Raw genomic sequence first — 15,247 nt, 5'->3', positions numbered from 1 at the left:
TGCCCTGCAGTGCCAGTTCCTTCCTGGCTTTCCACTCTCTGGAGGAGATGCACCATTCCAGGCCCTTGCATGGCAGGCCCACACCTTTGTGTTGTGCTTCCAGTGGTGGTTTTGCAGAGAACCTGCTGAGGAGAAATCGCAGATCGTTAGATGAAGTCATTGATTAGCTGCAGCAGAACTCTAGGAACTGAGTTTAAAAACCTGAGTTTGGGATTAACCTTTAATCCATGTTCCTCCGACTGTGAAATCCTCTGGCATCTTGAGGTTTCCTGTGAAACTTTTAATTTTGTTTCTGTATTAAAGGGTCAGCCTGCTAATTCTGGGTTTGATGAACAGCATTTTAATGCTGTTTGCAGGTCCTAAGGCAGGTGTTATCAGTGCTTGATGCGTACTACTTAGAAATACAATTTAAAGTTTAATGGCAATTGATAGTTGCCTCATTAACTATAGCTAAACAAAATAGCATTCAACTTCCTAGTTAATTAAAACTGGTTAGTCTAACCATTATATTTGGCTTCTCTTCTGTTCCTTGATTAGCACTTGACAATTGTCAGCCTGCTCCGTGGGTGGAAATGTAGAATTAGCTTTTAGTGGCTGCTCCTGGGTCATTCCCTGCTCTCTCATCCTTCAATTTACTGATTTTTTTTTTCCCTTTGTCATATTTTCAGTTGTGTAATTAATTTTCCCCCCTGTGTTGTCTTTGCTTTCATACACCTCTGCTGTGCTTCCTTGTGCCTTTCACACTGTGAGACTGGTTACTTGGGGTACCCAGTGAAATGGTTTAGGAACCAAAACTAGTAGAAAATGGGATTAAGCAACATTTCTGGTAGAAGGATCCTGGGCTGCCTGCAACTGTGTGTGCTTGAGGGACTTTCAGATGTCACTTTGAAATGCTGAAGCCTCCATCAGTTTGTGTTTTGACACTGAGATCTGCATTGCAGAGTGGGCAATACCCCAGCAGCTGAGTTTGAAGTGGGTGGATGCAGCCCTTAGATCTGTATGGAGGGAGGTCAGCTCCATCCTGGACTGTGGCTCTCCCAGCCCTGTGCTGCCCTCAGATCTCTCTGGAAACACAGATGGGGTGATATGAGGGTAGATGTTGAACGGTGCCTTTGCATGAGGGAGAAGAATTTTGCTGTCCTCCTGTACCTGTATTTTTCATCTGTGCTACTGTTTCTTTAGTGACTTAAATAAAAAGGATACTTCTGATTTAAAAGTAACATGTCTTCTTTAAACACTTCAAAAGAAAATGAATAATCCTTCTTCTAATGCCTGCTTGGTTTGAGTTTGTGCCCAAGTAGCATTTTGCCTTGTGCTGAGCTTCTAAAACATGTTACAACTTCTTCTAATCTAGGGATGGTCAAAACCACATTTGTGTTTTCTCTCTGTTGAATTTGTGAAATCGTTACACTTAAATTACTGCTTACTGATTGAAATACAGTAACATAAATGTACTGTGTTAATGAGAGCTTGGAAAAATCTTAATGAAAAATTGGGGATGTTGCAGGAGTGAGATCCAAGGGCAAAGACTTCATCAGATGCATTGTCTCCCCTTGATTTCTGGTAGTGAGCAGATTGGAGGGAAATGGTCCAAGCCCACACAGGTACATGAATGCCCATCTGTGTCTTTCTGAGCAATGATGGAGTTGAATGTAATTTTTCTATTGATGTGACAGCTGAAAAATGGCAAAGATCAAGTTTCCTGGCATAGTACCTGGCACCTGTGTGTGGTAGAAGCTGGCTGAAGTGCTGATGAGCTCCAGCAGTACTTGAGATGCTGGAAGCCGCAGGGAGTGAGAAAGCTGCTCTTAAAGGGTTAAGTGCCATTTCATATGTGTGTTGGACTTTTACTTGCTGACTTCTGACAGAAGCACAGGGGCTTGATAAATGGAATTTCTGTCTGGGGGTGTGTTTTTCTGTGGAGGAAGAAAGCTCAGTATCTCACCCAGCGTGGACAACCGTGGCAGTGACCGCCCTTGGCTGCCTTCCTGCCCTGTTCGGCCCCGGCTGAGCAGGGGGATGCTACTCCAGGTGTGAGCCCCTTGCTCCGGTAGGCGACAGCCACTGCACCAGCTTCTGTGCAAAGGATAAAACAGGGTTTCTCTATTCAAGGTCAGAAGATTTCTGTATATCTTTTTTTTTTTTTTTTTGCTTTTAAGTGTTCTAGGTGCTTGCTCATCAAGTCTTCTGCAAGATGGGAAGAAAAAAAGAGAGACAGGAGCAAAGGCTTTTTTAGTGTGACCTGCATTTGATTGGTGCTCATGTCTCCCTGAACTCTTAGATCCTTGTTTAAGACCATGACCTTCTGTAGGGCCCCATAAAGAACTGCTTGGTGTTCATTTGGTTTTGAAATTAGGAAACACATTAGCTTTTGGAGACTGGAGTGTTTAAAAATACCTGATTTCATAGGTAGGATTTTGTCACCTGCTTGGCATTAAAGACTGTTGCAGTTCCTCATGTTTGAATTCAGCAAGATATTCTAAATACATACTTGCCCTTAAATTGATTGGATTTGTGTTGCTTGCATTAAATACTGTGTTTAAATACTACAAAATCTTGTACTGAAGGAATAAAAAAAAGATTAACAACTTGTTTTCCTGGAACATGTGTGGTCCTGTTGAAAGTATACAGGCTCCCTAACTTATACTGCTGAAATCTCTCAGTTCCTACTTTAATGGTGGCTACAAATTAGCCTTGTTTTTTCCCACAATTCTTGAATTGCTGTTACTGTGTTACATCTGAACACTCCTCTTGTTGAAAGCTGATCTAAAGAACATACTAACACAGTCCATGTAAAACTCTGGATTTATTTTTTCTCTCCACAGTGGAAAACTCCTCTGATCTCTATAGTATTGGTTATTTTTGCATAGGAACAAATATTGATCCAAACTGACCTGATAGGATGTATACTTTCCTAATCTTGAGAATACAGTTGGGTGGAAGAGGAAAGGAGCTCTCTTGTGTGCTTAGATTTTTGGGAGTAATGTTGGGTAGGCAGCTACCAGGTAATAGCTTAAGATATAAAAGTGCTTTTCAGATTATTGTTATCAGTAGTTTCTCTAGGTAGCTTTTTAGTGGCTTTCTTACAACAGCTTGTGCAGAGACTGTCAGAAATTAAAAATAAAGGAAATATTCTTGGGATTCAAATGCTTCTGGCTACCAGACTGGTCCTTCTAGGGTTGCTGGCACCACTGTGCAGTTCTGAACATTCTAGAGGTGACTCTGAAATGTACTGGAGATCATACTGGGGAATGACCAATGCAGATGCCTCCTGGGAGGAAAAAGGTGCAGGTAGTGCTGAAAACTTGTGGAGACAGTTTCAGCATCTGAGAACCAGATGCTTTCTCTTCACTCAGAATGATCCCAGCCTTTTAAAGACCTGCAAATGAGCAAGAAGAGGATGTTTCAGACTATTCAGGTGCAATGGAGTATGAGGATCTTGTCCTACCAGCTGTGCTTAGAAGCAGCTGAAGGTGTGAGGTGAGGATTGAGGATGGGATCTGGAAGTAGCTAAGTTGAGGTATCAAGATAGTTCAAGTATTTGTGGTGTATGTGGGATAATCTGTGTCCAGGCCTGAGTATATAGATAGTAAGGAAAGGTTCGTGGTGGTGCTTTTCTCTGGACAGAATTGCTGAGTCCTAAAGTACTGATGTCATTCTTAATGGACTTTTTCCTCTGTTGCTGCATTCGTTGGGAGAATTAATGTGGGGTGTGTGTGACTATTGAAGTGCTGCATGAGGAGTGGTGCTATTTTCTTAGCACCCATGAGCACATTTCATTAGTAGTAGTGAAACCTGGACTCCAGTCGGCTTGGTCCTACATCCCTTTACTTCTTGCACAGTAGTACCCTTGCCTGCTGTCACTGATTTAGTAAGGCTGTGCCTTCCCTGTGTCCCTGTTGTCTGTCCACAACACATCCTCAGGCATTAGGAACCCGGGAGTCCTGCAGGGTCTTGTGCAAGGGTTGGTAAGCCACCCCACTGAGGTGATAGTGTATCATAGGATGTGCTGGTGGGCTGACAACTGCTGAACAGGGCAAATCGTGGGGCTTTCCTGCCCTCTGAAGTTCAAGGTGGTCACCGCTTCCTTCCCTTACGCTGGCTCTAGGCTTTCCAAAACTTGTTGTACACACTGTATGTTTCTGGTCTTGGCTTGTTTCTCCAGCTGGTTTGAAATTGTTTAGCAAACTTAACTATGAGGTGTGATTGGCACTTTCACTGACCCACTGACTGATCCCACTTTCTGTAGAGAAAGGGTCAAAAATTTGGCGTTGCACAGGTTTAGGTCACTTGTCATGGCTGCACTAAAACACTTAACTCTCACCTTAGGCTGTATAAAACATCTGAACTCATGAACAAGGCTGTTAGTATGGAAGAACTGTAGGCTTTAATTTTGAGCCATGTTAAAGGATCCTTGGGGACACATGGCTTTGGATTTGTTTGTACTGGCTCTTTGTGCCAGTCCTGTATTTTGTTATTCCTTCTGTCTGTCATATATAACAGTTTCTTGGGGGCATGGGGGGGTGCAAGCCTGTTGATTAGCTGGTGTCCTCATGGTGATGAAGATAGACTGATAACAGTTTCGGTCTGCGATGCTACATCACCTAAATCAGTGTTCTTTTGGTTTAGTTCAAGTAGCAAAGCTTTGGTTTCTGTTTGGTTTTAGCAGTCCTGGGGAATTGGGAAACACATTTTTCCTGTTTCAGTTGTAGGAATAAGCATCCACGCTCATAAAGCACAAAGTCTGTATTTTCTGAGTCTTAGGAAATCATGGCCAGGGTTCCCATTCACGGAGCTCTGGTGTCGTTGCTTTGGCTGAATGCCGGGTCTCTTGAGCTGCCTTAGCTTTTTTTTCTGGTGTGTGTGTGTGCCTTGTTTTGATTATTCTATTTTTTTTATCCGTACTGGCATTGAGTCTGCCCTCCAGACAAAAGAGCAGACAATGAATTGCTGTGAATGACACTTGTGAGCAAGGAGAAACTGGGTCAGTTCCAAGCTTGTGCAGAGTGTTAGGTATAATATCAATGAGAAGGGATGAGGGGAAGGAGACTGCCAGCATTCCTTACTGTGCTGTAAAATCTTTTGATGGATCTTGGGGTCATCTAGCATGACTTACTGTGACAGAACACTGAGTAATACAGAATGTTCATTAGAGCTACTCATTAAGGATTTACAGTTTTCAGCTGGAGTGCTGTCACAATTTTAATTACTTCATGAAACTACATGCTGAGGTCATGCAGAAAATGCCGATGCCTCTAACATATTATTTTTGGAACTGCTGTGTTCCTACCAAATGGGATTATAACTCCAGAATCTCTTAATTTTCAGGAGCTGGAATTAAATCTGGAAATAGGTGTGGGTGACTATTTGGCCCTGTACACAGCACAGGGTTTCCTGGGCTCTGTGCTCTTGTGCTGTTAAACCTTCCCTCGCACACTGGGGCTGTGGTGAACAAAAGCTACCTGGTTGTGCTTAGGCATGTTTTCAGGGGCACGGATGAATGGCTGAGCATTGTATCTAATGTGGCACTGAGCATGCAAATAGCATGCTCTGTTCTTCTGGAGAACAGTAAACAGAACCAGTGTTATTGAGAAGTTCTAATAAAGTTAATCTGTGGAATGGATAATTGTGTGATGGTGACTCGTGAGCTTGACAGATAATTTTCTTCTCTGAAAATAAGGTGTTACCAGAGTCTGTTTTTCTCCTACAGTAGCTTTGTAATAGAATATTGTATGTGCTCACTCTGCTGCACTGAATGCAGCAGTGAGTGGGATAAACCTAAAAGCACATAATAGAAGTAGGATTCACTAAGTGACATAAAGAAACCTGCTGGGGGACGAATGGATAGAGAGAAAAATCCTCTGATCTGGAGCTGAGGGGAAATACCACTTAGATATGGCTCTGCTTGCCTGAGCCTTTGCGTGGGACCAGTGACACCTTGGAGACAAGTTAAAAAGACTGTGTCAGAAGATCCTCAGGTTTGTCGTCAGCATCTCCATCACTGACAACCCTTTGACCAGCAACAGACTGGTGGCCACGGGGAGCAGAGGCTGGGCAGGGCTGCCGAGCTGTGCCAGGTATGGTGCCTGCTCCGGGAGCTTGGGCAGCAGACTCAAGCCCAGATTACCAAAACTTTGTTTCAGGTGCAGAGGACTAGCTTTGTGGACTGTTTTTTTTTTTTTTCCACATCTCTGCTGAGGATTACATTCAGAGAACCATTGTGGTATTGTTGTGTTTGGAGTATTAACAATAATTCAGGGTTTCTGTTACTTCAGTAAATACATATCTAGGGGAATACCGGTTATGCTGTGACTCTCATGAGGGTGCATATTCAATATGCAGCTGTACATGGTTTTTATGGTTACGGTGTGGTGTTTCTTTCCTTGTTTCCAATGCTTGTTTGCAGCTATTTATTGAACATTGGTACAGAGTAAAATCTCCAGGAGTTTGGGAGTTAGGCTTCCTGCTGAAGACACTACGATCTTATCCTGCTTGTACAATTTAGCATGGGGCAGGATATATAGAAATGGTGGTTTAAGAAAAAAACCCACCTATTTTTATTTTAGTAAACTAATTCTCAAATGTGTTAAAATATGAAATGATAGTGCAACACGTAGGTACAGGTATTAAGTATGTAAGTTTAGTATTATAAAATATGAGAGAGACCTGTTGGACAAGTTAAAGTCTGAATAAGGAGTTACTGGCCCAAGCACCTGTTTTTAGAGTTTTTGTTAATGCCTAATCGGCTTTTGTTAGCTGTAATTGCTTCTTGGAATCCAAACAGAATATCTTTGTACAGGTTGGTTCATCTGGTTTGGGACAATGGGTGACTTAGGCTGAGAAAACAGGACTTTTAGTCTTCTGTTTTCCATCAGTCTGTAAATAAAAATGATGTCAAAGGACCTACCTGATCCAGTCTTGAGAAATATGACAGAAATGAGCAAAGTACATGTGAGGTGTACACAAAGAGCCATTGTTTGTTAAAAGCTTATGTCCAAAACCAACCTCTGTACTTCAATCCTATCTTTTCCAATGCATGCATTGCAGTTAAAGAAATAGCTTCTAATTGAAATAACATTAAATGCTGGGTTTGTGCATTTAATCAAATTCCAATTTCCATACAAATGAAGCTCAGCAGACAAGAACAAACAATTAGCATAGCAAATGAAAAGTGGCATTTCTTTGTATTAAAGGCTAAAATGGATTCCAATCTCTAGTAGCTGCAAATGCTAAACCCTAACATGTATCCATACTCTTTAGCTAGGAAAAGACTATCTTAATGTCTCAGACTTCCCTGACTGCTGAATCCGTTTATTACAGAGAAACGAAGCCATCGCAACTCAGAGAACTGAAACTTTCATGATCAGTGATTGCAGTCACTGAGTGTTAATCTTTGCATCAAAGCAGTCTCCTGAGTTGAGACTTCTATTTGAGAGGCTTTAGTTTAGAGCTCTGGCTTCTCAGCTGTGTTGTTTCATGCATTTACTCACTTCTTAAACTGTGGATTGACAAGGCAGCGTGTTCTGTACCACCTTCAGATGATGCATCAGAGTTGGGAACATGTTGTTTTCAAGTAAGGGGATTCTTCCCTCTGTCATGGACATGTTTCTACCTTGGAAGAGATTGGATTTTCTAGTCTTCCACTGGTTCTTTTAGCAGTGACCTTCAGTGTCTTGGAAATATAAGGCTGAAATTTAGATTTTGAGCACTTTGAAGTGTTCACCTAATGCTCTGCAGGAGATGTTTGTTAAATGTACCTGAGACAGGGCCTCTGGCGTTTTTATCGGCTGGGGAATTCAGGCTGGATTCCTTTTATATCTCTGTCTTGAACTGAGAGAAGATAAATAATCCTGTGAAGGCAGTATCAAAGCATTCTCATTCACCAACTAGCTTATCTTCACAGAGGTGTTTTGATGAGTAGATAATACTTGTAAAGAAGTGGGTTTTTTTGAGGTTCATGTGGAGTTGGCTTCCATCACTTGGCAGAATTTTTTACAGCTTGCCTGTTTTTGCCCATTCCCAAGAGCTGTTTCCACCTGTACTGCTTCTCTTACCCCTGTGGTGGTGTGACCTGGTACGGCTCTTCATGGGTCACAGCTGTGACTCTGGTCAGTCAGTAATCAAGGCTTTCCTTAAGGTGTGGTGCTGAAGGTCCTGAAACTAGCTGTCCTGTTTGTGAGATGTGTGCAATCCCAGCATATCAGAAAACATCCTCTGTTAGGGCTAACATTTAAAAGAGATAAATTAAACACATTAGTATTTGTTCTAGCTTCGTTGGCAGACAGCTATTATGAGACCCCAATTCCACATAAATTGATACTGGATCTGCACAACTGTAGTCCTGCTGAATTAGTTGGCACAAGCAATCTTTCTGGCTGCAGGGAGACAAACTGGAGCTGATCTGACTTAATGTGGATGGACAATGATTTCGTTTGATCTGAGGTTTGCTGTTTCAAAGCCAACTTGTCAAATTCATTCAGAAAACTGAACTAGCAAGGTGAGCTTGTATTGAATCAACACATTGTCCCAGGTGGCTGTTATGGTCTTGGTTTGATATTGGAAGCTCTAAAATGAGATTTAGCATGTTGAAAGGCAGGCTCAGGTACTGGATGTAGATCCTCTCTGCCTTTCTTTCAAATAAAACGTGTATTTTGAGCAAATAACTATCCTGTATCTCTCGCATAAAAGAGAAGATAAATACTGAATTAGCTCTGGTTTGAATGCAGTCAGGAGGTGTCATAGTCCAAGTGCACCTCTGAAAGGCTTCCAGTGAAGCAGAAAATGCAGGTTGCAGGTAGTGTGACACCCAGAGCAGCACGCTGTCTGAGGGTGCATCTGGAGTGGGAAGGATGCACTGTGACTTTCCAGCGCTCGGGCTCCGGAAGGAAAACGTTCTCAATTACACAGAACGATTACATGAGATGATTAAACCCGAAAGAGCTTCCTGAATTGCTTTATAATGGCAAAAAGGTGTTTGTTTTATGAAACACGTGAAGCTGCCTGGAAATTAAAGCAGGATGGGTGGGTGTATATTTTATTTATCTGTCATGAAGTCCTTCCTGTGGTTAATGTTTGTTGTAAATGTCTGTTTGGGGTTCTTAGTGGAAAATCTGGAAATGTGTGTGCTCTAAAGAAAATGTTAAAAGCTATTTGAGCCTTATGTTGAAATACACGATGAGTGCTGTGAGACACCTGGCATCCACCGTGTAACTGGGAAAGCCTTTGGAACTAAAGCTTTCTGTAAGAGTGTAAGCAACTACCTCAAAAACGTAGTTTTTTCCTGTATGTAACCTAGATTTTTCTCTTGGTCAAAAATCTTGCCTGTTTTGTCACTGACTGACTTAGAAAAATAATATTTGGCAACTATAGGATTGTACGTCACTGTTTAAATTTATTTATAATCTTACCTGATACTTCTGGTGTTTGATTATTAAGTTTCCAACTCCTTTGTTAAGTTCTATTTTAAATTTCAAATTATGGGTCCATTACCAGCTTTGGCTAGACTTCTTTTGGTTGACTCACAGGCAAGTTACATTAGCTAATGTCTCCCAACAAACGGGTGTTGGGTTTTTTTGCCTGCACTCCACAGTAAAGTTTATCTTTGGTTATATATTAAGCTTTTAGAACCGATACATGGTCTGAACTCGATTTAATTTTGTCCCCTTTTTGTATAAAAAAGGAGCTTCTTGCTTCCTCTGGCCAAATTGTATATAATAAACTAGAGAGAATAGGTGAAGGGCTAGAGGGGAGTAGGTGGAGTGTTACCAGAGAATACCTTGCTGTTAGCTGGTGATGTTTCTGAAAGGCAGCCTGTGGTTCAGGTAGGGGTGTGCTAATGAACTGGCACGTTGCTTGAGAATGAGGGGGGAGATGTGATGGTGTAGTGGAAGCATGGTCCGTACAGCTGACCCTGCTCCTGGGCTCATCTCACCTGTAGCCTTTGGCAAGCTATGTATTTTTTCTCTACTTTAGAAGGCTGCAGTGGTTGGCGGGGTTGCTGAGGGTTCATATTGTAGAAGTGCTTTGAGAGGGTAAAATGAAGAGACAATGTAATGACACCTTGGTGCTTCAAGTGTTTTCACGTTCTCATACTGCTTGAACTTTGTGATGTTTTGTAAGTTTATCTTATGTATAGTGCAAAGACTAAATTGCTGCTATTTCTGGTGGCTTATGTGCCTTCCTCCTTCTCAGCAAATACCAGATGAATTTAATTGCTCTAAAATGAGATTTAAGTCTATTAAATACCAAAGACTGCATCTCGATCCTTAAAAGAAAAAGAAGCCTTTTATGTTCAAGTTCTGTATGTGAATCATAATACTGCTGATGTAACTCCTCATATTCTATGTGGATGCTGGAAGTAGTTGCTTTTCCATCTTTTTGACTTGCAGGCAGTTGTTGATGCCGTTAGCTAATGTTGTATTGGTGCCTCTGCTGCAACAGCTGTTTGCTTGTAGCTGAACTTGTGCTGTTACGTATTTTCTAACAATATTCCAAATACAAAATGTTTCTGCTTTAACAGCTGGTGGAAAACACGGGGTTTTAGCGCTGCTAGGAGGTGATAGCTTACAATATTTTCTTCTCCGTATGCCTTTGCTGTGAGTTATCATCAATAGCTATGAGGAGTGCGGGATATCTGACTTTAGGGACAGAAGTGGAACTGGTGTTTTTTGCAAGTTTGCAGTTCTTTTGAAGAATCTTACATGGATGAAAAAATACGTTTTGTTTACCACAGTCCTGGAAAGTAGGAAGTCTGACCATGTGTGAAGTGATTACTGGCATTTCAGGGAAGATGGATCATGACGTTGTGTTGTACTGTTGTTTGCTACTGCTCATATGTCTCCGTGAATCCTGTTCCACTGCTGGCAGTGTGACTTCCTTTTTCTGCAGTAAAGAGACAGGCTTGACATGTTTTCTTTTTTCTGCTGTTTTGACTTAAAAATGGGCTACTGAAATTAAATGCTTGACAGGGTTGTGTAGAGTACGATCTGTCTTGTGTATCCTTGCCTGCCCAAACTTGCTCTGTTCTTTAGCTGAATATCTCACAGGTTCATTATATGCTTCCATCTGTATGTATTGGATTTCTGAAGGCACCTCATGGACTGCCCCATGAGACCCTTGAGCCTGACTGAGGGCTGCGGGGGGCACATGGGGCTGGTGGGATGCTGTCGGAAGTGGCCCTTGTGCCGTGGAGCTGGGCTGAGTTCCTCATAGCTGAGCTGCCCACCCGCTGCCGTATCTTGTCTGGATGGCAGCACACTGCTTGGTGTCTGATGGGGCAAATCTTCCTTTGTGGAAATCTGTACTCTGCCAATGGCAAGGGGTTTCCAGATGAACCAGTCTTAAACATCAGCCCTTGAGGAGGCCATGGGGTATGTTCAAACCCACCCTGATCACAAGTGAGACAGGTGGTTAGATTTTCTCAGGTGATTACAGCTTGTTTTTCTTTGTGCTAAACCACAATAGGCAGCAAACAGAAGCAGAATGATTTAGATTAAACTCTTCCAGAAACCACACAATGATGTAGGTATTTCAGTAATGTATGGGCATAAAGATTCAGGGTTGGGATGGCTCAGGAGGTCTCACTGGCAGTGTTTGCAAAAACAGAGTTTTCATTTCACAGTATTTCTCTTAGTGTCACTTTTCCCCCCTCCACAATAGAAATGTGGAGCAGTTTGTTTTCTTCAGACTGAAATTTAATTACTGCACCTGATGTAGCATCATTTCCATTGAGAACAATCATTTGGCTGGTTTGAGTGGTGTTTTAATAGAAACGTTTTGTACTCTTCCATGGCTCCACATTCTTCAGAGAGGAGTGCCTGTAATACAGGAAGTAGTGACGCTACGGCATGTAACTGGCATTTCTTAAATGGCCATAATACTGGGATGGAGTCACCCTTTTATCCTAACCAGTCGTATGTAATTGTACACAAAACAGCAATAGCAGAAGTGTTCTTCACTGCTCTTCCCATGTGCACATTGGCTCTTGATGTTTTCTTGGTGGATGTTGCCCATGAAACCAGACCAGAGATTTCTTCACAGGGCGTGTGTGTGACTTCTGTTATCATCGACCGGAAGAAAAACCTTAGAGTTCATTTACAGTATTGAATTTTGACTTGAATTTTGCTGTAACAGCAGGGGGATGCAATGGAAACCTGGAGCTGGGCAGATGACAGTCTTTCACCTGTTAAAATATCACCACAGACTCCAGTGTAACAGCAGAACTTTCTGTGAAACATTCCACTGCATACTGCCACTGCAAAAAAAGTGGTGAAAGAAGCTCCAATGATATACTGAGGAGTTGATGCTTTTCTGCAAACTTGAAATTTGAATTTTAGTGCTTTTTTCCCCCTATCTAGATTTTAAAGTTTTCTGCCTTGCTGTGCTGGGCAAGTAAAGCTGAAACTTTTATTCCTCTAATCAGAAACTCTTTTCCTCTTTTGGATAAATAGATCAGGTTTTGCCTTTGGAATGGGATCGTTATGTTTTTGGGTTGGTCTTTCCCCCCCCATTTCCCTTGTGCTTTTTCACTGTTAGCTGTTTGGACTGGATAAAGCTGTAGAAATGGATGAAAGCAGTTGTGTCTCGTGGTAGTCTAGCAGGTCTGTGTGAGTTCTTAGCCATTCTGTGACCTGAATGCTTGTTCTGAGTAGGTGGTTGCTAAGAGGATGTACCCGCTTACATTTTCTAGAAGAGCAGGTCTGTGACTTGAAGATAAACCAGTATTAGAACTGGATTTTAGTCTAACATTGAATTAAAGCCTGTTATCAATATCCTTTGCCAATTACTAGGTGGGTATGGCTTTTATTGAGAGTGCATGATGACTGGTTTTATTATACCTGGTCTTGTTGTCTGAACACTTAAATGTGACCTCTGTCTTGATGTAGTTTACGTGTGTGTTTCAAGGAGGTAACACTTGCAACTACAACTTTTTTTTGTAGGCTGTAAACTGTGGATGAGAGAATATTTTACATTTTCTTTCAAAATCAGGGATGTGTTTTACTTTTCAAACACTTAAAAGAAAAAGGGTGCTTGTTCTCTAGACATTTTACCTGGGATTATTGTAGCTCACTGAGAGGAAAACATAGTAAATTGCTCAAAAACATGGGCTGGAAAACTGCCAGCTGCCATCCAGAGGGATGATGGAGTGGTGGTCTGGTGTGAAAGTGAGCCTATGGATGCCAATTATAACTTGCAGATCTCCCATCTGTAAACAGACTTAAATTGTTCATTTTTCACAGAGTTACAGGGGTTGGAAGGGACCTCAAAGAGATCATCAAGTCCAACCCCTGACAGATCTGTCTGTAGACAGATTTCTTTTTTTTCCCCTTGTAAAATGTTTTAAGGGACACAAAATGAAGCTGAATTATTAGGTACTGGCATTTGATAGATGGAATTGGTATAAAAAAGTTTTGGGGAAAAACCTGTATGTTTTATAATGCTAATTAGGTCTGACAGTATGATGATGGCAAGTAGGCAGTGCTCTTGTAGAAGCAGGAACTACATGTTTGCAGATATTGACAGTTTCTTTAAAGGATGTGTTCATATGGAGAAGTTGTACGCCAGGGCTTAAGCTAGGAAGTGAAAGCAGATTCATGGATATGGAAATCACAGAATCACAGAATTGTAGGGGTTGGAAGGGACCTCAGGAGCTCATCAGGTCCAACCCCCCTGCCAAAGCAGGGTCCCTGGGACAGGTTGCACAAGTCGGTGTCCGGACAGGTTGCACAGGTCGGTGTCCGGACAGGTCTGGAATATCTCCAGAGAGAAATCCACTATACAAAAAAACCCACTATACAAATACTTCTATGAAATGCTTCTATATCAGGCTGGACATTTGTGCAAGTCTGTTGGGTCCTGGCATACATAGTGATTGGAATTGAAACAGGCTTCTGAATTGATTGTGTAATCTAGTGCTTAACTACCCAAGCGTATTTTTGTTGAACTTTGATTCTGAGAAAAGTGAACAAGGAGTCTTAAGTGCCCCACAAGAAGTAAATAGCTAACAGAGCTTGCATGGTATCTTTATCAGGAAGTTTTTACTGCAGGTGACTGAGAGAATTATTTCCCAGACACTGGAAGCTGGCACTCCTGTCTCTTAAATCCACAGATGTTCAATTTAAAACAGGGAAGTGATCTGAAACAAAGCTGTTTTTAACAGGCTGAGTTATCCAGAGATTTTGTTCATTACACTTCAGTGATGCATTGCATAACAGATGATTAATATACATATAGACTTGCAAGAACAAATAACACTTCGAATGTCGTCTTTCCTAGAGCTCCGCTGCATCCCCGGGCAGTTTGCGTGTCGAAGTGGTACCATCCAGTGCATCCCTTCCACCTGGCAGTGTGATGGATGGCCCACCTGCGAGGACGAGAGTGATGAAGTGGACTGTCCAGGTAAGCAAAGCTGGGAAGACTGCTCATCCCTGTGCCAGCTTGTTTTGTGGCAGTACTCTGACTCTTTAGGATCACTGGTTTGTTTGAAATTGCAGATTGTTTGGTAAGACTGTACCTATTTTAACAAACTTTGATTTGGCTTCTCTTAATTTTGTGCAACTGTAACACTACAGGCAGTTTTTTGCTCTCTGAATTATCCTTCCATTCTTACTGTATGAATGTCAGTATCCTCCAGATGAGGTGAGTTAGTAGTCTAAAAAGAGACTTTCATGACAAGGAAAAAAATGTTGCAATTAAACCAAAATCACCCATAGTCCTGTGGTTAAATTTGGAATTGCTGTTTCAGTTGTATATCGCTCCAGCTGTGCTGGGTGACACTGATGGACTTGGATAGAGAGTTTGTTTTATTGCTTCCTGTTCTGATTATGTTTCTCGTGCTTAAGTAGAGAACTTTATTCTGCCAAACAAGCAGGTGTATTTACTCTTCATAAACTCTTGTGCTCATATGCTTTCACTAGAAGTGGTTCTCTGATAAAGCTACTGGATATGAGCTTTCTGTAGGAAAAAAGCAAACACAGTTTTTGAACTGTGAATATATAATCACAGGTTTTAATACCATCATTTGTTTTTGACAAACAAGCCATTGCAGCTCTTTTTCTCTGTCTTAAATTTACAGGTCCCATCACTTTTATTTTTTTGTTGTTGTTGCTAAGATTAATGAAGCAGCATTTGAAAGCCTGCATTCAGTTTTGGTGTAATTAAAAACTTTTATCTCTACTTTGTGACTAAATTACATTCCAAAACTACCAGAAGAAGTTTTTTGCTACAGAACTACTTAATTTGCTTGAGA

The 15,247-nt window shown here is 41.6% G+C and overlaps 1 protein-coding gene across 2 annotated transcripts in view; it reads left to right on the top strand.

Annotated features, from left to right (window-relative positions):
* DGCR2 (DiGeorge syndrome critical region gene 2) overlaps positions 1–15,247 on the top strand; it is a gene marked incomplete at both ends in the record, with an annotated part of 41,703 nt that overhangs the window by 6,093 nt on the left and 20,363 nt on the right. For both annotated transcript variants that reach the window (XM_084272289.1, XM_084272290.1), the window contains one exon: positions 14,275–14,397. In XM_084272289.1, the coding sequence (XP_084128415.1) occupies positions 14,275–14,397 (123 nt within the window). The remainder of the gene's footprint in view (positions 1–14,274; positions 14,398–15,247) is intronic.

The sequence above is a fragment of the Gallinula chloropus genome, assembly GCF_964237585.1.
Source record: "Gallinula chloropus genome assembly, chromosome: 17".
Lineage (NCBI taxonomy): Eukaryota > Metazoa > Chordata > Aves > Gruiformes > Rallidae > Gallinula > Gallinula chloropus.
The sequence above is the reverse complement of the archived record's forward strand: the minus strand, read 5'-3'. Positions and strand labels throughout refer to the sequence as shown.